The 25,891-nt window shown below is 41.2% G+C and overlaps 1 protein-coding gene across 2 annotated transcripts in view; it reads left to right on the top strand.

The window, feature by feature from the left end:
* The window catches only part of LOC143279682 (alpha-N-acetylglucosaminidase-like), a 50,753-nt gene extending 31,378 nt beyond the window's left edge, over positions 1-19,375 (top strand). For both annotated transcript variants that reach the window (XM_076583770.1, XM_076583769.1), the window contains exons 17-23: positions 4,882-4,967; positions 8,478-8,582; positions 10,393-10,576; positions 12,366-12,409; positions 12,961-13,018; positions 13,950-14,049; positions 17,089-19,375. In XM_076583770.1, the coding sequence (XP_076439885.1) occupies positions 4,882-4,967; positions 8,478-8,582; positions 10,393-10,576; positions 12,366-12,409; positions 12,961-13,018; positions 13,950-14,049; positions 17,089-17,240 (729 nt within the window). In that variant the 3' untranslated portion in view covers positions 17,241-19,375. The remainder of the gene's footprint in view (positions 1-4,881; positions 4,968-8,477; positions 8,583-10,392; positions 10,577-12,365; positions 12,410-12,960; positions 13,019-13,949; positions 14,050-17,088) is intronic.
* Positions 19,376-25,891: the final 6,516 nt, after the last annotated feature.

Genomic DNA, 25,891 nt, shown 5'->3' with positions numbered 1-25,891 from the left:
GGGGGGTGTGGGGGGAGGGGAGTGAGTGGGTATATTGTGTGTATGTGTTTTGTGTGGGGGTTTGCATGTGTGAGAGTGAATTTAGGAGTTTTGTATTCATGTGTAGATATGCATGTGCTGTTGTGGGGTTTTTTTCTGTTTTTGTTGTGTGTGGTTTTTTTTTTATCCTCTTTTAGATTTGCATTCTGTCAATATAGCAAAGCTGATTTACCCAAATTTGGCTCCCACCATCCATCCTCTGCAACCATCACTTAGCAGCTACATGCACTTTACACCATTTTGGCTGCGCTCTCTTGTTAAGTTTGCACGCTTGCAGGTTTGGTTTTCCGCTTTTCTCCTCATAGGTCACTCTGAAGATGGAGTTAGGTTTCACATGAAGATGGAGTTACGTTTCACATGAAGACGGAGTTATGTTTCACATTGGTTCAGTTACACACTGTGTACAGTGACTGACTGGTGTGGACTCTAGCAAGGGTCCAGTTCCTGCTGTGTGCAGAAATAAAGGAGAGGAAGGTGGCAGAGTGGTCAAGACACTGACCTGCCAATACAGTGTTCGTGAGGGTCTGGGCGTTCCACTCTCGCCCTTTCTTCCTAGTTTGACTGGAAAATCGACGGGCGCAATAGCCAAGTGGTTAAAGCGTTGGACTGTCAATCTGAGGGTCCCGGGTTCGAATCGCGGTGACGGCGCCTGGTGGGTGAAGGGTGGAGATTTTTACGATCTCCCAGGTCAACATATATGCAGACCTGCTAGTGCCTGAACCCCCTTCGTGTGTATACGCACGCAGAAGATCAAATACACACGTTAAAGATCCTGTAATCCATGTCGGCGTTCGGTGGGTTATGGAAACGAGAACATACCCAGCATGCACACCCCCGAAAACGGAGTATGGCTGCCTACATGGCGGGGTAAAAACGGTCATACACATAAAAGCCCACTCGTGAGCATACGAGTGAACGTGGGAATTGCAGCCCACGAACACAGAAGAAGAAGAAGAGACTGGAAAATCAAACTGAGCATCGAGTCATTCAGATAAGATGACAAACCAAGGTCCCATGTGCAGCGTGCACTCTGCGCACTGAAAAAGAACCCATGGCAACGAAGCAGTTGTCCACTGGCAAGATTCTGTAGAAGAAATCCGCTCTTGACAGGCACACAAATACATATGCATGCACTCAAGGTGGGACAAAGCGCTTTAGGTTATGCTGCTGGTTAGGCATCTGCCTAGCAGATGTGGAGTTGTGTATATGGATAAGATAAGATAAGATAAGAATAACTTCATTATCTCCAACTGGAGAAATTTGGTCAGGTGCATTATCACAACATAGACAAGTAAACAACATGGGGACCATAACTGCAAAAGTCAACAACAGCTTTTACGAATATTACGAAGATACAAATGTAAAAAATATCACACACACCATTTCATACATACATCCACACACTGCAGGTAATAACTAGTATTCTTAATGTAAAAACAGAAAGAATTAAGAAACATTATTTGAATATAATTATAAACATAGCCTACTGTACTGCACATTGATTATAATAGACATTATAATGGATTTGTCTGAACACAGTGACACCACTTTGAGAAACAGAAACTAAGCCGTGCAAATGGAGAAATTGAAAGTAGGTGGTGTAGCAGGTACCCCTCATGTAGATTACTGAGGTGTGATAGTGTGTAAACAGGGCTTCTGGTAAATTAAAGTCTAAAACAGAGTCCCAGATATTCTCTTACCATAATTCTGTGGGGTCCCAGACTGCCTTCAGAGGGTCACACTGCATGAAATCTGCATTGTGTCATACACACAAAAGCAGACACGCGGTCCAGTTATAATCATCAAGGTTCCTGAGCCAAGAAATTGTGAATAGAAAGATATCTTTGGAGCAGACAGTCTGACAGAAGCTGTCATATCTGGTTCTCTCTCTCTGTTAGTTCTTTCTAGAAGTTTGTGTAATGTGTTGGGTATCCACTTGATGACAGTACCAAGTGTTTTCTCTCTCTCTATGAGTTCCTGCTAGAAGTTTGTGTAATGTGTTGGGTATCCACTTGATGACAGTGCCAAGTGTTCTCTCTCTCTCTATGAGTTCCTTCTAGAAGTTTGTGTAATGTGTTGGGTATCCACTTGATGACAGTGCCAAGTGTTTTCTCTCTCTTTATGAGTTCCTTCTAGAAGTTTGTGTAATGTGTTGGGTATCCACTTGATGACAGTGCCAAGTGTTTTCTCTCTCTCTTATGAGTTCCTGCTAGAAGTTTGTGTAATGTGTTGGGTATCCACTTGATGACAGTGCCAAGTGTTTCTCTCTCTCTTATGAGTTCCTGCTAGAAGTTTGTGTAATGTGTTGGGTATCCACTTGATGACAGTGCCAAGTGTTCTCTCTCTCTTATGAGTTCCTGCTAGAAGTTTGTGTAATGTGTTGGGTATCCACTTGATGACAGTGCCAAGTGTTCTCTCTCTTATGAGTTCCTTCTAGAAGTTTGTGTAATGTGTTGGGTATCCACTTGATGACAGTGCCAAGTGTTCTCTCTCTCTATGAGTTCCTGCTAGAAGTTTGTGTAATGTGTTGGGTATCCACTTGATGACAGTGTCAAGTGTTTCTCTCTCTCTATGAGTTCCTGCTAGAAGTTTGTGTAATGTGTTGGGTATCCACTTGATGACAGTGCCAAGTGTTTTCTCTCTCTCTATGAGTTCCTGCTAGAAGTTTGTGTAATGTGTTGGGTATCCACTTGATGACAGTGCCAAGTGTTTTCTCTCTCTCTTTATGAGTTCCTGGTAGAAGTTTGTGTAATGTGTTGGGTATCCACTTGATGACAGTGCCAAGTGTTTTCCTGCTAGAAATGTGTGTCATGTGTTGTGTTTGGGTGATGATAGTGCCAAGTGTTGTGTCCTTTGTTGGAAGTGTCAAGAGAGGCATGTTTGTGCTTTGTCAGAAGCCCAGGTGTTGTCTGAGCAAATTCTCATTGTTTCGGTGACAGTGAAGAATTTTAATCTCTTGTTTAATGATGATGATATAAGAGTATTCTTTGAATACTGATGAATCCAGAGTTTTGAATTTATTAAAGGTTTAAGACATTTCTTCATTGATAAGTGCTTGTATTTCTCAAAAACGTGTGTTAAGCATTGTGCATAGTTTGCTTTGAAAAGTCATGTTTTATTGAAAAATATGTGGAAGTATAATCAGATTGGAAATGTGGGTTTAAAAGCTGAGGTCTTTTAGTTTAAAGGTGTGTTGGTGCATGACTTGAAAGGTGTGTGTGTGTGTGTGTGACAGCTGTGTTAGTGTGTTGTGAAATGTGTGTGATGTGACAGCTTTGTTGTGAAATGATGTGTGTGGTGTGACAGCTGTGGTAGTGTGTTGTGAAATGATGTGTGTGATGTGACAGCTGTGTTGTGAAATGATGTGTGTGATGTGACAGCTGTGGTAGTGTGTTGTGAAATGATGTGTGTGGTGTGACAGCTGTGGTAGTGTGTTGTGAAATGATGTGTGTGATGTGACAGCTGTGGTACTGTGTTGTGAAATGATGTGTGTGATGTGACAGCTGTGGTACTGTGTTGTGAAATGATGTGTGTGATGTGACAGCTGTGGTAGTGTGTTGTGAAATGTGTGTGATGTGACAGCTGTGGTAGTGTGTTGTGAAACGATGTGTGTGATGTGACAGCTGTGATACTGTGTTGTAAAATGATGTGTATGATGTGACAGCTGTGGTAGTGTGTTGTGAAATGATGTGTGTGATGTGACAGCTGTGGTAGTGTGTTGTGAAATGATGTGTGTGTTGTGACAGCTGTGGTAGTGTGTTGTGAAATGATGTGTGTGGTGTGACAGCTGTGGTCACAAGTGTGTTGTGAAATGATGTGTGTGATGTGACAGCTGTGGTACTGTGTTGTAAAATGATATGTGTGATGTGACAGCTGTGGTAGTGTGTTGTGAAATGATGTGTGTGATGTGACAGCTGTGGTAGTGTGGTGTGAAATGATGTGTGTGATGTGACAGCTGTGGTAGTGTGTTGTGAAATGATGTGTGTGATGTGACAGCTGTGGTACTGTGTTGTAAAATGATATGTGTGATGTGACAGCTGTGGTAGTGTGTTGTGAAATGATGTGTGTGATGTGACAGCTGTGGTAGTGTGTTGTGAAATGATGTGTGTGATGTGACAGCTGTGGTACTGTGTTGTGAAATGATGTGTGTGATGTGACAGCTGTGGTAGTGTGTTGTGAAATGTGTGTGATGTGACAGCTGTGTTGTGAAATGTGTGTGATGTGACAGCTGTGGTAGTGTGTTGTGAAATGATGTGTGTGATGTGACAGCTGTGTTGTGAAATGATGTGTGTGGTGTGACAGCTGTGGTAGTGTGTTGTGAAATGATGTGTGTGATGTGACAGCTGTGGTAGTGTGTTGTGAAATGATGTGTGTGATGTGACAGCTGTGGTAGTGTGTTGTGAAATGATGTGTGTGATGTGACAGCTGTGGTAGTGTGTTGTGAAATGATGTGTGTGATGTGTTCGATGTGACAGCTGTGTTGTGAAATGATGTGTGTGATGTGACAGCTGTGGTAGTGTGTTGTGAAATGATGTGTGTGATGTGACAGCTGTGGTACTGTGTTGTGAAATGATGTGTGATGTGACAGCTGTGTTGTGAAATGTGTGTGATGTGACAGCTGTGGTAGTGTGTTGTGAAATGATGTGTGTGATGTGACAGCTGTGTTGTGAAATGTGTTCGATGTGACAGCTGTGTTGTGAAATGTGTGTGATGTGACAGCTGTGGTAGTGTGCTGTGAAATGATGTGTGTGATGTGACAGCTGTGGTAGTGTGTTGTAAAATGATGTGTATGATGTGACAGCTGTGGTAGTGTGTTGTGAAATGATGTGTGTGGTGTGACAGCTGTGGTACGACCCCAACCAGCTGCTGAAGGCCTGGGACAACCTGCTGCTGGGGGCTGACCAGTTCTCTCCCAACTCCCTCTTCCTGTGAGTCAGTCTGCTGTGCTCTGACTCTTCCCCACAATGTTTGGTTTGATGTGTTGTTTGTTTGTTCTCTCTGTGAGTCAGTCTGCTGTGCTCTGACTCTTCCCCACAATGTTTGGTTTGATGTTTGTGTCTTCCCCACAATGTTTAGTTTGATGTTTGTGTCTTCCCCACAATGTTTGGTTTGATGTTTGTGTCTTCCCCACAATGTTTGGTTTGCTGTGTTGTTTGTTCTCTCTGTGAGTCAGTCTGCTGTGCTCTGACTCTTCCCCACAATGTTTGGTTTGATGTGATGTTTGTGTCTTCCCCATAATATTCAGTTTGATGTTTGTGTCTTCCCCACAATATTTAGTTTGATGTTTGTGTCTTCCCCACAATATTTAGTAATATTTAGTTTGATGTTTGTGTCTTCCCCACAATGTTTAGTTTGATGTTTGTGTCTTCCCCACAATGTTTAGTTTGATGTTTGTGTCTTCCCCACAATGTTTAGTTTGATGTTTGTGTCTTCCCCACAATGTTTAGTTTGATTTGATGTTTGTGTCTTCCCCACAATGTTTAGTTTGATGTTTGTGTCTTCCCCACAATGTTTAGTTTGATGTTTGTGTCTTCCCCACAATATTTAATAATATTTAGTTTGATGTTTGTGTCTTCCCCACAATGTTTAGTTTGATGTTTGTGTCTTCCCCACAATATTTAATAATATTTAGTTTGATGTTTGTGTCTTCCCCACAATATTTAGTTTGATGTTTGTGTCTTCCCCACAATATTTAGTTTGATGTGTTGTTTGTTCTCTCTGTGAGTCAGTCTGCTGTGCTCTGATTCCTCCCCACAATGTTTGGGTGGATGTGTTGTTTGTGTCTTCCCCACAAGATATAGTTTGATGTTTGTTTGTTTGTTCTCTGCCAGCCCCCTCTTCCTGTGAGTCAGTCTGCTGTGCTCTGACTCTTCCCCACAATGTTTAGTTTCATGTTTGTGTCTTCCCCACAAGATATAGTTTGATGTTTGTTTGTTTGTTCTCTGCCAACCCCCTCTTCCTGTGAGTCTCTCTTCCCTTGTGGGGGTGGGGTGTGGCATGCTACACTGTCTGTGCGACCCATCAGCACAAGATTTAGTTTGATGTGTTTGTTGTTCCTCCCAGCTTCCCTCTTCCTGGTAGTCTGCTCTGGGGGTATAGCACGCTACATTGTCTGTGGAAGAGGAGCATGGCAGAATGGTTAAGACACTTAGCTGCCAGGATAGTGTCTGTGAGGGTCTGGGTTTAAATCCTGGTCTCGCCCTTTCTCGAACGTTTGACTGGAAAATCAAACGGAGCATCTAGCTATTGGGATGTGACTGTAAGTCAGGGTCCTGTGTGTAGCACACTCTGGGGGAATTGAAAAATATTTTTATTTTGTATTTGTATTTCTTTTTGATCACAACAGATTTCTCTGTGTGAAATTCGGGCTGCTCTCCCCAGGGAGAGCGCATCGCTATACTACAGCGCCACCCATTTTTTTTGTATTTTTTCCTGCGTGCACTTTTATTTGTTTTTCCTATCGAAGTGGATTTTCCTACAGAATTTTGCCAGGAACAACCCCTTTGTTGCCGTGGGTTCTTTCACGTGCGCTAAGTGCATGCTGCACACGGGACCTCGGTTTATCATCTCATCCGAATGACTAGCGTCCAGACCACCACTCAAGGTCTAATGGAGGGGGAGAAAATATCGGCGGCTTAGCCGTGATTCGAACCAGCGCGCTCAGATTCTCTCGCTTCCTAGGCGGACGCGTTACCTCTAGGCCATCACTCCACAAATATCCCAAGGGAACAGAAGTTGTCAAAATTCTACAGCAGAAAATGATAATCCGCTCTGATAAATGCACAAATTTATATGCATGCACCCATGGTTGGTTTTGTTTTGTTTGTTGTTTCTCCGGTTACTTCCTCTTCCTGTGAGTCTGCTGTAGGGGATGTAGCATCTACATTGCCCGTTTCTCCTTCACCATTATAACATCCTGGTATGGATGTATCTCCCATGGAGCCTCAGGGCTTCAGCAACTGTTGTCTGAATCTTTCTGGGCTCTGTGACCCAGCCCCCAGCCCCCACCCCCTAAAGATTCAGTCAGGCGAGAGTCACTAAGAAGGCCCTGGGGCTCCATTCCAATTTGACTTAGCATATTTAAACCAGACAGTATGGTGTGAAATCCGACGGGCGCAATAGCGAGTGGTTAAAGCATTGGACTGTCAATCTGAGGGTCCCAGGTTCGAATCACGGTGACGGCGCCTGGTGGATAAAGGGTGGAGATTTTTACGATCCAGGTCAACATATGTGCAGACCTGCTAGTGCCTGAACCCCCTTCGTGTGTATATGCAAGCAGAAGATCAAATACGCACGTTAAAGATCCTGTAATCCATGTCAGCGTTTGGTGGGTTATGGAAACAAGAACATACCCAGCATGCACACCCCCGAAAACGGAGTATGGCTGCCTACTTGGCGGGGTAAAAACGGTCATACACGTAAAAGCCCACTCGTGTGCATACGAGTGAACGCAGAAGAAGAAAAAAGAAGAGGTGTGAAATCCCCATTTAGATGTAATTTTGTTTGTTTAGCCATGGGTTTGTTGGGTGTTTTTTTTTTTATTGCTGTTACCATTTCCACTGTGGATGTTTCAGTGATTGTTTCAGTGAAAAGAGCTGTGAAATCAGATGGATATGCAGACAGGCTCAGTAACTACATGGGTATTGATATTATCAGTTAGATTGGATACTGAACTGGGTATTTTAATGTATATGACTGGTTTTAAGTATCGGGATTTGTTTGAAGTATTGTGATTGGTTTTAAATATTTTGTGTATGCTGTTGCAGTGTTTGTGTGGGGAGGGGTGGGAGGGGGTGGGTTGGTGGTGGTTTTTTGGGTTTTTTTTTTAGCACCAACGTCCCAACACTACAAGGGGATTAAGGCAGGAGACAGGAGGAACCTCCAGTACAATGATTAAAACCCAGGACCCTCAGATTGGTAGACTTAGTACAGTCCTTTTTTTTTTTTCTTTTTTTTAACTTTTTTTTTTTAATTTTCCAAAAAACATGTATACAATACAGAGAATAGTATGAAACAAACAATATAAAATGAACAGTAGCATCTTCCACTACAGAGAGGGAGATAAAACAAAACAAAACAAAACAGACTAAACAAGGCAAAACAAATCTGCAACAACAACATCAACAACAACAACAAAAAAAGAAAAAAAAGTAAGATTTGCCCAATCATTCAATCAGTCAATGTTTACACATTAATGATTGTAGTAATCATGATGATTTAAGATGACATTAATAATAAATAGCCTGGACCAGTTGTAACATAGCAACAGCATCAATTGTGTCAACTATTACAGTAATGGTATCTAGGGTAACGCGAAAGCGAGTGGTGGCATTATAATATCATAATAATAAGGAGCATGAGTATACCACTTCTGCATTATTGGAAAAGAAAGACTTAATACAGTCTTAATTCCTTTCCCTGACGTATGTTTGTTTCAGGTATGACCTTGTGGATGTGACTCGCAACAGCCTGCAGATTTATTCCCTGATGTACTACACAGAACTCATTTACGCTTTCAAGCACAACGATACTGTGGTCGTTAAGTGAGTGTTTTGATTATTAGAGATTTATTTATTGCTTTAGATTAATCTCCCCACCAGATGTGTCAGTGTTGAAATGCGTGTATGAAACGAGCTATTACAAAAGAGATTTATTAAACTGCTTTTCATGAGTACATGGCATGGTAGATGATACTGAGAGTGTTGTCTGTTGTCTTTATTTTCCTCTGTCTGTTGTTGAGTACCAGCGCAGTGGAATGTAGCTGGTGTATGACTGATCAGAACAAACAAAACAAAACAGACCAAATTGTTTAAAAGAACATAAACAAATGCACTGATTTCAATAAGTACTGTCTGTCCTAGACAATCTGTTGGGTGACATACTGACTGGGAAAGATTTTTCTCTTCACATTTTGTCTGTTTATTTTAGAGGGCTTTTTTTTCTTTTTCAGGGTTTTTTTAATTCTTTTTTTTTCTTTTTTATGCCTACATACCCACGTTGTTTTAATGGCATTACCCCCACACCACTTAACTCTCTCCATACGAACGGCGAAAGAGACGACGTTAACTGCGTTTCACCCCAATTACCACCATCAAAATATTGCAAGAGGAAGGCTCTTATACTGAAGAGGTGAATGTTGACAAAGAATACCACAATTCTTACCACGGAAGCTAAAGGTTGGGTCATTCAGACACCCACTGGACATCCGAGGGGTCTGTGTAGAGGAGAAGAGAGGACTGGCCGTACTGAGTGAGTTAATCCAGGTTTCTCGTACAGTCACACCCAGATTCAAGTCCTAGTGCCAGCAGTCCTTAGGGAAACTGATCATTGATGTTAGGTTGTCATGAAGCCACACACCAGAGGAGACCCTGCACTGCTTCCAAGTTACTTCAGCGGTGTTGAATAGTGCCTGTTCTGATTCACCATTTGCAGCTCATCACTTACTATCTTCACTGACAACAGCTGTTTTGTGGTGAAGCCAGAGTGAGTGAGTGAACATCCCCCAAGGAGTGAAGATCACCACGTCCCTCCAGTGACAGTCCCCTGTTAATCCACTGATGTCAGAGACCGACTCCTGGAAGATAACAGGGAAACTGAGGCTACCATGAGAGCAGGGCATGAATGGCCTCAGGATTTAGGACAGTTTTAAAAATATATATTGTGATAATGACAAGGATGATAAAGATGCTGGTGTGGAGAACCATGTAGGTTTGGGACGACACAAAGCTGTACTTTGCTCTTCCTTTCATAATATCATTTTCTTGCCTTAGCGCACTCAACACGGCTGCAAGACATCATGGATGCTGCATACTGGAAAAACCCTGCCATTTTCGACTTCTACCTGAGAGACGTCGCATGCTTGCGGGAAGATGACTCAAGAGGCATCGTTTCTGTGGTAGTTGCACAACAGGCCATCACAGCACACAGACAGTAGAACAGGCGAGCCCTCCACCTTGTCGAGCTATTCTGCACTAGTTGGGTCACAGTTAAGTATGTGTAATTAAAAGGAAATTTTCTATCTAAAATTACGTTTAAATAACATACTTACCGTGACCCAAATTTAAGACCCTCCCGTCCTCCCCGCTTCCTATTCTCCCTGCTCGCTGCGCTGGTGATGGCATATTGCCGTCAAAAGAGGGCACTAGCCAGGGGGACAAAAGGGAGGTTACCTACTTCCGGGAGGTTATCGGTCGTAGTACTTTCGTTTTCTCCGCATAGGCGGATAGTAGTTTGCACAGGACAGGAATGTCAGACCCCTGCCGGAGTCTGCACTAGTTGGGTCACGGTAAGTATGTTATTTAAACATAATTTTAGATAGAAAATTTCCTATTCTCCCCTTGCTCCCTTTCACAGGAAGATGGGAATGAAAATGGTGGATCTGCTGAGTGACATGGAGACACTGCTGGCCTCAGACTCACATTTCCTGTTGGGTCGCTGGGTCAGGGATGCCGTGAGTTACGCTTCAGATGAGAGTGATGCCCTTTTGCTGCAGAACAATGCTCGCAACCAGATCACCATCTGGGGACCGCATGGGAACGTGAGTTTTTCTGTTATCTTTTTTTTTTTTTTTTCTTGTTTTGTTTTTGATTTTTTTGATAGTACCTCCTACTCAGTACAGAAGTTACATCTGCCAGTCTCAGCAACATTCTGCCACGTGATGGAACATCCATCTGAATATATGATGGGATTTAAAAAAAGATATGATTCACTCATCTAAAACTAGGTTGAAAAAATAAGACATGAGGCACAGAAAGATTATTCTGTTGTACATTCAGTGTGAAGGTCCTAACACTATCTATGTTTGTCCCATTTTACTATCAGCATACCTATCTCACTGATAGTCTGCGATAACATATTGAAAGGAGGTGAAGGAGGCGACTGAATTTAAATCAAAGAATAATTTGTGCATTGGCCTCATCACTTAATGTGTAATGTCCATGAAGGAGCACCAGAATCAACAAATCTTGACTTGCAGTCCAGACTTTGTCAGTTTGACTTAAAGCATATACACACATGCTTGTTTGAAAACTTTTCTGTTTACAGAAATGTGGACAACTCCACCATTATTCAGAGAGAAACATTTCTGGTTCTTTAATAAGACTTTGTGTTTTCACAGATTCCAACAATGTGTTGGTATTGTTTTGGAATGTGGTCTTTGATTGGAGAAAGCAGGTGGTGATCGCACATTGTCTGCACTGTTCAAAGTGGAATAATGCATCTGATATGATGATCATATTTTTGACGAAAGAACTGGACTTGCCTGGAGTGATTATTTTGTAAGGCCCCCAAATGCATCTCGAGATGTTATGAATTTTTTAAGCCAAAAAGACCTAAGTAGGGCATGGTGAGTTTGAAACTTTTATATATCTATATTCTGATCATAAAACGATGACATGCCTATCGTTGTGGAGTGGTAAAGATAGAATTGTTCTGTTTCCAGCACACAACTTGAAGTTCTGATGAGGGGCAAAGATATTACTTTGATGGTTATGTATGCACTGGTAACCCCAACTATCCCCTACCCTCTTTCACCATCAGCATTTTTGACTCACTTGTGTAAACAGAGTCTATGTTTTAACCCGGTGTTCGGTTGTCTGTATGCGTGTGTGTGTGTGTCCGTGGTAAACTCTAACATTGACATTTTCTCTGCAAATACTTTGTCAGTTGACACCAAATTTGGCATAAAAATAGGAAAAATTCAGTTCTTTCCAGTCATCTTGTTTAAAACAATATTGCACCTCTGGGATGGGCACAAAAAAGAAAAAGAAAAAAAGAAGCCTAATTATATGCAAACTGCATTTACTGTTATATTTATATTTTTTGTGTTCTCTAAACTTGGCACTTTGACCTCTTATTCTGACACAACAACAAGAGGAGTCATTATTATCATTTTTTGGTTCAAACAGGAACTTCTTTTGCTAAGCATGGAATTTTTATTTATTTTGCAAACGTTTTGGTGCAGAGGGTAAAAAAGGGAAATTACTCTGTAATTAATGCTAGGGGACTTAATTTATCACAAGTGAGTCTTGAAAGCCTTGCCTCTCTTGTTTTTTGTTTGTTTGTTAGTTTACAGACGGCAGGAATTGCACATGAGCCATGAAGGCTTTGCTTCTTGGTTGTTTTTCATACTTTAAAGCGAAAGTGGTGTTAGGATATTCTGTTTACTATATACAGATCAGTTCGCACATGTTGACGCCTGCTTGAAACCTATCTTTCGACATTTTCAGTGATGTGTTAAAAGTTGGATAAGTTGTCCCATAGTATGCCCCTTTTTTCTGTCATCATTTTCCATGCTCTTGATTTTTACACCTTTTTTTTTTCTGCAGATTGTGGACTATGCTTCAAAGCAGTGGGCTGGACTGTTCAAAGAGTGAGTTGAACTTTCACTTGTAAGGATTGTTCCTTTCACCAGGTGCTGTGTTGATGCTTGGGGGTATGTGCAAGTCATCTGTTTTGCAACCAGAATTAGAATTCACACATTAATCTACACATAGAATGTGCACAAACACACACGCTGGAATGATTGTACACACATGCACATGCATAAGGATGCACTCAGGCAGGCATTTTTGATCGTATCTACATGCACATACATCCATCATTGTGGACACATGTATACACGCAAACATGCATGTACAAATACACACTCATAGAGAATTTGAAAATAGTTTGACAGATGACACTGTCACTGAATCGTTGAAATATAAAAAGGTAATTTACAACTCATGTTTACACAGACATTTATAGCTGATCTGTCAGTCTCGTTTGATGAATGCTTTTTTTGTTTTTGGTTTTAATCTGTGTATGAAAGGACTTTAAAAGAGTAAGGACTTTGTCAGCAGTACAAACGAACAGAGAGAGGATGGTTAGAAAATCAGTGATGAGCTTGATGACCTGTTGACGTCTTTTGTGTTTTTTCAGTTATTATGTTCCACGCTGGACATTGTTTGCTGACTATCTCGTCCAGGTGATTAACAATGTGAGTTTGGGTTTGGTCTTCAACACTTTGCTCTTCTCTCTCTCCTTTTGTTGTGTCTTCAACAGTGTACACATGTTTCTCTCACTCTCTTTTTGTCTTAAACAATATGCTTGTGTTTCTCTATACGTTTAATAGAACCTTATTTCAATACATTTTTCCTCATTATAAGAAATCGACAGGGTATCAGTTGTCATCTGTGATCAGACTGGCAGCGAAGTGACTGGTGCTTCTGACGAGTTTATTCATAAGTGAATGGCTGGCACTTCCTCTCATCCAGTCAGATACGGTGTTTATTTGATGAATCATGTCTGCTGACTGGCCACTGCTCCGCCAGTAGTTACTTCAGTAACCTTCTCTTTAGACAGTGGAGTTCATTTCCTAAGTCATGATGCAAACATTCCTGGCACAGTCTTTTATTTCTTTGTACATCATGAATTTATTTTTGTATTGGTAACTTATTGAAAGTTCGAAATTGAGTTATTTTAAGTGGTAGGTTATCAGGTAACAATAATAAAATATTTGAACTATATTGAAGTTCAATTTTATTAATTTCCACTTGCGGTGATTGAACAAGCTGATCCTGTAGCTTGTTCTTTTTGTCAGTGGGAATAGAGAGAGAATGTGTACTGTTAGCTGATCATTCCAAAACAAAGTAAGTCCCAAATTATCTAGTGTGGCCTTTCAGATGGGTAAAAAAAAGGGGAGTATATAAATGTCAGAGTTTTATATTTATAGCAAAAATCTGCACATAACATATAACTGGTTGAAAAAGAGGAATTTATTAATGTCAGAGTCAACCATTTGAAGAAATATCTGCATGTGACACATAACTAGTTGCTGCTATTGTAGAACGCAATCTTTTGCTGAAAATTCAGCATTATGCATCTGGCTCAAATGTCTATGACCCAATTCTCCAAATGGCATCCAACAGAAAACCAAGTTCAACGCTGGCAAGTTCAACCAGCAGGTTCTGCAGAAAGTGGAGATCCCCTTCACCTTTGTTCAAGACCTGCCTCCAACAGAACCCTCAGGTAGGGTGTGTAGGTCTTCATACCTATAATTCATTCACCTGACCCTCAGGTAAGTGTGTATGCCTTCGTACCTTAACTCACTCAGTACGGCCAGCCCTCTCTTCTCCTCTACACAGACCCCTCGGATGTCCAGTGGGTGTCTCAATGACCCAACCTTTAGCTTCCGTCGTCAGAATTGTGGTATTCTTTGTCAACATTCACCTCTTCAGTATAAGAGCCTTCCGCTGGCAATATTTTGATGATGGTGATTGGGGTGAAACGCTGTTAATGTCGTCACTGTCGCCGTTCGTATGGAGAGAGTTAACACATTCACCTGACATGAATACCTGTCTCTGTCTCTGTCCATCCCTGCCTTGGACTTTGTACATCATCAACAGATTGACTCTTATTTCCCTCCCTGTCTCTGATGTGCATATATTCTGATGAACATAGATACCCATTTTTTTCCTTGCCTTTTTTTTTTTTCTTTTTTGTTTGCCTCAGAATATGTGACATTTTGTTTCCTGTATGATGAATGAAAAGGCTCTGTTCACACCAAGCCGGCCAGGAATTATGTGCAGATAAGATAAGATAAGAATAACTTTATCTCCAACTGGAGAAATTTGGTCAGGTGCATTATCACAACATAGACAAGTAAACAACATGGGGACCATAACTGTAAAAGCCAACAACAGCCCCTACAAATATTACGAAGATACAAATGTAAAAAATATCACATACATCGTTTCATACATACATCCACACACTGCAGGTAATAACTAGTATTAGACCTTGCCGTACGTCGTGGGTGCACAGTAACCCACACCTGTCCGTAAAGCAAATTTGACTTTTCTTCAGCAGACTTGCATGCGCAGTTTCCACTTGTGCGTGTAGGCTATTTACTCCAGTGCTTGACCAGGCGCATTGTGAATAAGTTTTGCCCGTGAGAAGAGAGTGTTGTTTCTTACAAAAAACGGTGTTTTTGTTTTTGTTTTTTGTGTGTGTGTGTGTGTGTTTTTTTTTTGTTGTTTTTTTTTGCGGCTACACGCCCATCCTCTTTCAGTCAAGGCTATCCCTAGCCAGTGCTGATATTTTTTAGCTCACGCGCGGTGCTGCTCGAGGCAAATAGCAGACTGTATAGCTATGCACAGGCGGCTGCATGAATGTGCGTGTATCTGCGTGTTTACATGTGAATATTATTGCATGTTTGAGAGAGACGGACAGACGGACGTAAAGAGCAACAGACATAGAGAGAGACAAAGAGACAGTGTGTGTGTGTGTGTGTGTGCAGTGTGTGTGTGCATGGAAAGGCTTATATATAGCGTGTAGGCATATAAAATAGAACAGATTAGGATAAGAATAAAATTTCTATATCAACTAGATTTTAGATCAATTGATTTCAGACTTACAAAAATATCCAGTTCTTAGAAAGGCACTTTAATTCCAACTAGATAAAAAGCTATCAATCAGTTGCTCCCGATCATTCTCTACAAGAAAAACAGTTCATTCAATATTGTTGAAGATATCTAGTGCAATAAATATTGTTTCCTGAAATTAGTTACAACTTTAGAGTAAAACTTACCGCAGACTTGAACCGGGATACGATCAACAAAAGACAAGGTCACTCTGATCTCTCTCTGTAGCGAGCCCAAGTGACGTCACGTCGACAACGCGTGGCGCGCAAGCTTTGCATGGGTGGCTCCACACCCACGACGTACGGCGTGCAAGGTTTATTCTTTGGGAGTATGGGTGTCGTCACACCCACGACGTACTGGGACATTAATTGATTAATGTAAAAACAGAAAGAATTAAGAAACATTATTTGAATATAATTATAAACGAAAAGTGTTCACACTGGCCACCAGCCATCACCAACCAGCAACACTCAGCTTTGTGATTTGTCTTGTGAACACCGATCAGAGGGACAGCTGATCCAAGGGACAGAACTGATCTGTTGAATGACACCAGCTGCGTGAATCCCAGTGACATTCATTTCTTCTGTCTGGAGAGGGTGGTATTGTTTCCACCTGACGGGCGCAATAGCCGAGTGGTTAAAGCGTTGGACTTTCAATCTGAGGGTCCCGGGTTCGAATCACGGTGACGGCGCCTGGTGGGTTAAGGGTGGAGATTTTTACGATCTCCCAGGTCAACATGTGTGCAGACCTGCTAGTGCCTGAACCCCCTTCGTGTGTATATGCAAGCAGATCAAATACGCACGTTAAAGATCCTGTAATCCATGTCAGTGTTCGGTGGGTTATGGAAACAGGAACATACCCAGCATGCACATGCCCGAAAGCAGTGTATGGCTGCCTACATGGCGGGGTAAAAATGGTCATACACATAAAATCCCACTCGTGTGCATACGAGTGAACGTGGGAGTTGCAGCCCATGAACGCAGAAGAAGAAGTTTCCACCTGATGGCGACTGGCTGAGTGAAGCGTGTTGCTGTGCCAGGCTGACATCAGCTGGCTGTCAGCAACTGGCTGGGCTTAATGTGAAGTTAGCCTAAGGGCGATGAAGGTGCTGTCATGGCGGGTCTGTTATGTTCAGGGCTACTTGAGAAGGCTGAAGTCCCATAGCACCAACACCAGGTAGAGAGATAGAGTCAACTGAAGTGTTGGTCAGGAAATTTGAACAGCAGTCCCAAACATGCATCAGTGAAGTGGATAACTCTCGACTGTGGTCATGGGTCTTCCCATATTAGCCCACAGCACACTCAGCTCTGGGTTGGGTGTACCCCCCTCCACCAAAAAAAAAAAACCCAGATGGAGCTGAAACATGTGTCCTCCCAGATGTCAGTCCATGATGCTAACCATTTTGCTACAGCCACTGGTACTTTCTTGTATCTTTCCATCACTCCTTTAAACTTTTATCTTGCAACAGATTCACCTTTTTTCCTGTCTCGGATGCACATGGATATCCATCTCTCGTCTCTTTCTGTCCCTCCATTTTCTCTTTTGATCCCTCCCTTGTATCTTTCTATTGAAACAGATTTACATGTTTAAGGTAAAATTTAAGTTAAGAAATTGTATGGGCACACTTTTCTGTTTCTTTAACCAGGTGATTCCGTTGCTATTGTGAAGGAAATTCACACCAAATACAGGCAAGAGTTCAGCCCAGACGTTCTCCGTAAGCTGGCTGATGTCGCAGCATTCAGCCTTGACAAGCAGAACCAAGCATGGAAACGTGGAGGTCAACATTGGGAACTCTGATGTAGAAAACAATATCACTGTTGAAAAATGAAAATACTGAAAGGCAGGGTTTCTGCCCTCAAAAAGCACTATGTTTTGTTTGAAGAAAATGATGGTTGTGCAGAATAGTGTGAAAAGAAAGGATTGAAGAAAATATTGATGCTTGTACAGAATACTTTTTCTCAAGAGAAATTCTTTTTTTGTTTGATTTTGTGTATTTTTAACGCACACTTCTTTCAGAAGATGTGAGGATGAGCTGTTCATGACAGCTGACAAAGTGCACATTCATTTTCTGTGGGTTGAATGTAACTTTATTTAGCTGGGAAATCATTTCACAGATAATTGTATGGGAGGTGGATTATGTCGTTTTTTGTTTTTATTTTTTTTAATCATTTTTGTATCCTTTTTCTTACATGGAATGCTCTGTGATAGTTTTGGCTCAACCCGAGTGGTCTTCGTGGTTGCATAATGATGTGGGTCTGTGCGCTTTGTGATAGGGGTTGATGGACAGATTGCTTGCTTGCCTGCCTCTCACCCTCAACATTTGATGCCATCAATTTTTTTTTTTTTTTTTTTAAATATATATCCTGTTCATTTTTCTCTGCACCATGCCAGAGGTCAGCACCATTATTTGTTAACTACAGGTTGCATGCACGTTTTTCAAATTTTTGAGAATCTTTATAACACATGACATGTTTTAGAAGTACTCTAAAATGTTTTTAGATTTTGGCTTTTGGATACATAAATAATACAGTTTGTCAGTGAGAAAGCACGAACTAAATGTTCCTCACGAGTTGAAAATGAAAAGTAAAAGAAAACAATGTTTTCTGTATGTTTCTTTTGTAAACTAATCCTCGAAGGAATTTCTCCTGATCTGTATAGGTGATGACGATCAATGCAAGGAGTATAAACTGGCACTCAAAATACCTTGCCATTCATATGGTTTCTCAATGCTTTTTTCGTCGTTTTGTATTGGAAAAGTTTATAGATCAGATGTGATCGAGATCTTGTATGAACCCTAACTAAATATGCAGCTGAAAAAAACCACTTTGTAATCTTATAATAGGTGGTTTGAAATATGGATTTTTATCTTGATAAGACCATCATTCACCACCCGTGTGCTTGTATATATATTTGTTTGTCAAAGTGGGTTTTCACAGGGTTTTTTTTTTTTAAAGGATCAGCTAATTTTTCTTTTTGCTTGTTTTGAGCTGTTTTACAGCTGCACGATCCTCTCTTGCACATGCACTCATGTACTTATCGGGCATGAAAACAGCTTACAACCAACAAAGGGGAAAGGAGATGAAGCCTTCATGGCTCAGTGATTTCTGCTTATTTTCTTACTACAAGAATGAAAGTGGGGTGGCATACCAGTACTTATATAGATACATATATAGGCCTGTCACTACAAATCATAGTTTTGCTCACCATCTGAAAAAGTTTCTTGAACTGGAAATTGTGTGTTGGAAACAAATTTCATGTAGCTAAGTTGGCAATTTGTTTCATCAAAAAATTTTTCTTTCTTTCTTTTTAACAGAGATATCACTGCTTATCTTTTGATCTTTGACAGTCGCTGTCAAATCAAACAAGTTTTTGTTAAACTGGGAAGAGAAGAGTTACAGAAAGGGTAGATTGGCAAAACAGTGTATACATTGGAAACGCTAGTGTCGAAAACATCGAACTTTGATTTTCCATTAGCTAGCACAGGCGTGTGCACACATACATGGCATGTTTTCCATATCTTTCTTTGTGCTGGGGGAACATGAGGTTTGGTGCTACGGGACTTTGCAATGTTGTTTGGCAGGGTTTCTCTTCTGTCAGCTTTCTCATATTGACGAGGACTATTCCATGTTGATGTCCAGTTTTTATGACATGACTAGGCATGTGTTGCCCCATGTTGACATCTAGTTTTCATGCTGTGACTGGGTCTATTGCCCTGATGTTGATGTCCAATTTTCATGCTGTAACAGCGTCTTTATTCCCCCCATGTTGATGTTTAATTTCACGCTGTGACTAGGTCTGTATTCCCCCATGTTGATCTTTTTATGCTGTAACTAGGTCTGTATTTTCCCCCATGCTGATGCCAAAACCTTTGGTCCACTTTGCACATTGTTAATGCCAAGAAAAAATCTGCACTGATGAGCGTAAAAAAACAACCACCTGTAAAACAGCCGAGTTGCGGCATATGCCATGGGTGCCAGCCATACTGACCCATGCAATCTTTGTTCTACAAATCACTCGGTGAACATTGATCTAAATTAGTAACTGTGCACAAGGTCAAGTTCAGGTGTTTTTGAGACCAGAGAAAACGGTTTGTGCTACTTTGCTATAAAGAAAAATGATACCAAGAATTGTCCCTGAAATTCAGATCCATGCTTGTGATTTCAGAAGATTGTATACATGGTTTTGTTTAGTCTTGGTTGGCTATTGTGTTTAAACGAAATAATGCAGGGGAGGATTTGAAAAGAATACTGATTCATTGTGAATCCAATAGAAATGGATTTCAGGGTTGGCTCCCAAACTGAGCTTTCTCAAACAACTGCTCAGTGTGCAGTATCTGCGATACAATTGTGCATTCAAAAGTGGACCAGTGGGGTTGTCAGATCCAGTTCTGGTCCTTGCATCAGTAGTTTCCCTTGATCGCTGGGATTGTGGATGACAGCACATCTCACCAACAAGGTTTGGCAAAGTAGTAAATTTGTTTTTCTTTTGTTTTTTTTGCAGGGGGGTGGGGGATGTGATCAGCAGGGTGGAGGGGATTGTTGGGTTTGTGTTAAGGTGGACCACGGCATAGGTTTTTCACCAAAAATCATTAAAAAAACGTGTTTTGGGATTATACTTGTATTTGGTCAAACAATGTCTCTTCTTTGCATTTCTGTCAACCATTTTGCTCAATTTGACCGATTTCATTGCAAATAAAATCATTTTCTGACCTGGGTGTGTGTGAAATTTGAGCGAATGTGACAAAAAACTCGAAGTTTGCATCGATTTGGACAGCCTGGCGCTCGCGATCTGGTTTGGAAACCCCAACTTGTTTGGTATCAGTGTGAAGGTCATTCACCGGTCTGTCTTCTCATTGCCATTTCCTGTGGAAAATTCCACTCACGGGAACACACGAAGAGCAAATCCGAAGGAACCCGAGAGGCATTTTTTAGGGGTTGTGGCTGAGTCGAGGTTTCTGATTGGCTTGTCAGAGTAAAAAAATAGCCCATTGGCCCAATCGGTCATGTGACTTTTTCCAAGATGGCGTCTATTTTCTTCACGATTTCAATCGACACACCAGTTGCCTAAGATTTTGATCGAAATTTTCTACTAAAAGTCACGGACAATGCCAAGACACGCTGGAAAGAAGTTTAGGACTGTCTTTGCATTCGGCAAAAAGAAGAGAAAGCGTAAGATTACAACACAAGCTAAAAAAAAGTCTGCCGAAACCGCGACCGACTTAGCAGTGCCTTCGACATCGACCGGCGTCAGTGAAAGCACGCCGCTTCTCAGTTCGAAGAGAAAATTGGACGTTTTCACCAGAAACCATGCGTGTACGGGTGACAGTGACTCCAGTTCAGACGAAGAACCACCATAAAAAAAAGTGCATCAGTTCCCGAAGTACAACTTCGCTGGGGACAGCCACAGTCCTCACAGAACATCATCGTTGATGTGTCAACGTTGGACTGCTTGGTGTCGTCAGTTCATTGTGAAAAATGCATATCAAAGGTTTGTGGAAATTGATATAATAGTCTACAGATATATAATATTTAATATATATAATATAGTATTCTATTTTGTTTCATTTCGTGAGTTTTTGTTACGTTTCATAGCAACAAAACAAAAAAAAAGCCATCCGAATACCTTCTTTTTTGTGAGCCCATTGATTTACTTCTTTTTTTTTTTTTTCTTTTTTTTCAAGTTCTTTGATTTTTGTTTTCAGAGGCAGTTTTTATTTTTCTCAAGTATTGAAATACTTTTCCCAGTAATATTTCTGTGGATTTTTACTGAGTCTGACATACTGTTTGTGTGTGTGTGTAAAAAACTGTCAGTCTGAGTCTCTTTATTCTCTCTCAGTGTGTGTGTGTGTAAAAATATGTCAGTCTGAGTCTCTTCTCTCTCTCTCTCTCATTCTCTCTCTTGAACCTTCTATTCTTACACATTTGATTTCTTTTCAGGTCTCTGTATTTGAAGATGAGACAAAGAGGATGGGGTCAGCTCTCTCTCATTCTCTTTCTTGAACCTTCTATTCTCACACATTTGATTTCTTTTCAGGTCTCTGTATTTGAAGATGAGACAAAGAGGATGGGGTCAGCTCTCTCTCATTCTCTCTTGTACCTTCTATTCTCACACATTTGATTATTTTTTCCAGGTCTCTATATTTGAAGAGACAACGAGGATGGGGTCAGCTGAACTGGAACTTGTGGCTGGGAGCAAAGCAGAGATGTTTGCAGAGAAATCAGATATGCTCAGGGTCAAAACAGCAACCAGAAAATCCTCTGACAGAGCAAAACAAAAGAGGAAAAAAATTGAAACTGTGAGACGTCAGGAACGTGAACATCGACGGGCAGATGAGGGAGAAGTATACGCCCCAGGAGCATTTTGAACAATCAAATAACTGAAAAAACTCTCTCTCACCACTTAGTGATATTGGCCAAGTGCTGTTTTCCTGTGTATTATTTTTTTTTAGTGTGTAACTATGGGTTGTAGTTTGTGAGTTCTCAACACAATCTTTGAAGGCGTTTTTCTCAAAAGTTGAATTTCTGCTGCAGGTGCGTCAGTGGCCCACGTGTAACAATTGATACAGTGAAAATATTATCATAAAATTAGGCATACTGATGTAAAAATGTGTGCTGAGTGCAATGAACATAGTTAGAACTCTCTACCTCTAGTAGTTTTTTTCATAGCAAGTGACTAAAGCGTAATAACGTGAATGCATAATTTTATGCGTTTTTGACAAGACAGAGAACAATGCTTGTGGACAATGGGCATCTGCTTTTGTGATCATTGCACTAAATGATGTCAAAACAAACTGTGGAAATGATGAGAATCATTATGTAATGCATGTGTTCAGTGCTGCAAATGGGCCAAATAACGTTATGTATTTTTATGATAAAATTATCATATCTTCATATCTGTTTAAGATCTTCAAACTTAGCACAGATATCTATATTAACATCCTGAGTATGTGTACCAAATTTCATGCAGATACCTTTAGTAGTTCCTGAGAAACAAAAATTAGCTAAAAATGACGCAGTGGTCCACCTTAAGTTAAATCACTCTTTTTTGAAACGTTTCCAAGACATTGTTGGTGAGGTTTTTGTTAAATCCCATTTCCCGTGATTATGTGTCTGTTCCAACTGCAGTTTTGTCATCTGAATTGTGCAGCATGACTGCAGTGGGAAAATTAAATGAACGCTGAACACTCCAGCCAGTTGCTCAAATCTACAGCGCTCTCCAGACAGAAGAAACAATGGGTTCACACTGTAAGTGTCATTGAAGAGTTCCATCCCTTGACGAGCTGGCTGGATGCCAGTGTGATCAACGACTGGCATACATGGCGAAAAAACGCAAAATGACGTGCGCGCATAATTCTCCACGATCTGGGCTCAGTGTGAACGTAGCCATATCCTGCTTCTTTTCCAAACATCAGGTTACAAAAACTTTTTTTTGTGGTGGGGGGCTGAGGACTGGAGGGAACTGCTGCACCAGACCTCCAGGTCAGCACATGTCATTGTGCTGCCAGTCTCACAGTGTGCATCCTGCAGACACCGTCATGGGCACTGACCATACACACTATACACTGAACCAACTTCCATGGACACACAGCATAACCTTGTACACTACTATATACCCCTCAACAACAACGGTCCACTTTGTCGTGGTGAAACTATGACGACTGGCAGAAGTCTGTGCTACAATCGTGGGAATCATTATATACGGAGGGTCTATCTATGTCCATATGACAGTGGGTCTAGCTGCTTCCCCTGTGTCCTGGATCACAGCTGTAGGGGTCCATCTGGGGATCTTCTGGCAGCTTTCCCAGTCTGCTTCAGCTCTGCAAGTAGATGATAAACATGATTTAGTATTTGATATATTTTAAAATATCAGCGGGCCAGACTAAGAGGGGCGTCTTTTCACTGTTAGCCGCGCGAAATTTGGCCAAACAGAGCAAACCATAGGCCTAGTTTGCATCAGTTTGACATGGTACAGTATATGTAAACACCAAACACGGAGTATAATACAAACTCCTCCTATCAGTAATATATTTAACTGTTTTAGTACTGGAGGGAAAATTCCATAGAGCTTCAAGAATATGCGCTACAGCAAGATGTCTCACTAAATAAATAAAAATATATATAATGGATTGTTATAATTATGACATTTCTCTCACACTTTTTACCTTTCGCTCTCTTCCCATTGCAAATTAAATCTTTGCAACGCACTGACAGCGGAATAGCACTGCTGAATGGTTTCATATATCTGTTATTTTTTGTTTGTTTTTATCTGAGATGGTTATTTTTAATGATCGGCATTCCATTGAATGAATAAAGTTCTTGTTGTCAGATATATATTCCCATTTGAATTTTCTTTGATGAGATTTTGAGAATCTTCAGTGTGTGTGTGTCCTACTTTCTGCACCACTCTCCCTTTGTCTCAATGTTCTCTCCCTAAGGCTTGGCAAGGCTAATTCAGTCTTTATTTGTTCCTAACCCCCTGCTTCAAGCACTTGGCATTCTTCAAAGTGTATGGACTGGAATGAGAGAGGAGTGGGAATGGGCAGCTATGCTCTGCTGCTCTTCAAGTTACCAACATAAATTACAATGCTCACCACCCTATTATAAAAAAAAAAGGAAAAAAGCCATAAACTCTTGAGACCACTCTGGAAAGAAACGTGCTCGTCACCCACTCTGACTCAAAACCACTAATTCCTTTCGATTAAACTTGTGCAATGAAAAAAAAATGAAATAAAACAGAATAAAAGCTTTGAAACCCGCAGTCTGATTTGTTGATCAATGAAGTATGAATTCCCGGCTGGGAAGGAAGAGAGAGAACATTTGAAGTGTCGTTTCTCTTCAATTGTTGCCAATGGAAAAAGCGGTCTACATAACAAAAGAACCAAATTACTTTTCCTTCAGATGGTCGAGGGACTCTGTGGCTGATTCTGCCACCTTAATCAGGCCTGATAGTTTGCGGACTGGTTTTAACTGCTTTATGCAAAAAGATTGATTGGCTGACCAGTTTCAACTCAATCATTCTATCATGGGTCAAGGATAATTCCACCTCTGCTGGAGGAGGAAGGCAGTCAACTTTTTATGTCTGATAAAAACTGTGAACTGCCCGTTCGTGTTGGAAACCCCAGTCCTAATGTTTTATTTATTGCCTGTGTATTTGAATTTCACTGCTTATGAGTGTGTTGCACAAAGTCATGCACAGTCATACTCATCGTACAAGACGCTCACATCCAACATTTTTGATATGGCACATACAAACAGGCATGCTATATTGTTAGGAGACTGAAAGATTAAATCGAACAAAACAGTCGACCAATCACTTATATACACATGATGAAAGTTAATGGATCGAATTACATGGAACAAATCCATTACAATACATATAAGTAAATTTCATAGGTCAGTTATGTGAATAAATATGTCAAAAACATTTCCTGGAGAATCCAGCGAAGAGCAGACACAGAAGTCTCGGCAGTCAGTTCACATCCACTGTGTTGTGAGCTTGGCACTCTCTCTTTCCCCTCACAATACACAGGTAAAAACTGGGGAGGGGTGGGGGGGGGTAATATGAACCAATCAGTGAGATACGGAATACACTGCAAACAGGGTGAAACAAATACAGATGTAAAAATCGGTCACTGTGCACAACAGATCAAACTCGAACCAGTACGACAGACGAGCGAAAGAGGTCAGCTCAGCGGTGACAATAATCAGCATTACGTCATCAATCATGTCAAGGCCTACCAGCCAACACCCCCATTCTATGACCACACCAGCCACAGAAACTGTGGCACTGCAGAAAATGGAACTTCGGGTAAGAAATAAATGCAAGGAACTGAATTACAAGAGAGAGAGAGGGGGGAAGATGGGAAGGAAAGAGAACGGGAGGAGCGGGAGAGAGGGGAGAGGGAAGGAGGAAAAGAAAAAAAAATAGGAAGGGTAGAGAGGATTGACAATAGGATGGATGGAATAGCTAAAACAGATTATGGAATGGAAGAAAAAAGAAGAATAAAACTCGTAGGGCAAGGGAGGGTAGACTTCTGCCTGCATTTCCACAGACGACATGCGTAATGTCAGTGAAACTTGAAAGACGATACTGTATTTAAAAGCTCCATATGCAACGGCGCCTGGTTGGTATTGGGTGGAGATTTTAAGATCTCCCAGGTGAACATATGTGTAGGCCTGCTTGTGCCTGAACCCCCTTCGTGTGTGTACGCAAGCTGAAGATAGAGTACGCACATTAAAGATACTGTAAACCATGTCAGCGTTCGGTGGGTTGTGGAGGCAAGAACATACCCAGCATGCACCACCGGAAAACGATGTATGGCTGCCTACTTGGCGGGGTAAAAACGGTCATACACGTAAAAGCCCACTCGTGTCCATACGAATGAACGTACGTGGAAGTTGCAGCCCAAGAACGAAGAAGAGAAAGTCCATAACGAGTTCTTTTACCAG

This window comes from Babylonia areolata, chromosome 3 (genome assembly GCF_041734735.1).
Source record: "Babylonia areolata isolate BAREFJ2019XMU chromosome 3, ASM4173473v1, whole genome shotgun sequence".
Lineage (NCBI taxonomy): Eukaryota > Metazoa > Mollusca > Gastropoda > Neogastropoda > Buccinidae > Babylonia > Babylonia areolata.
The sequence above is the reverse complement of the archived record's forward strand: the minus strand, read 5'-3'. Positions and strand labels throughout refer to the sequence as shown.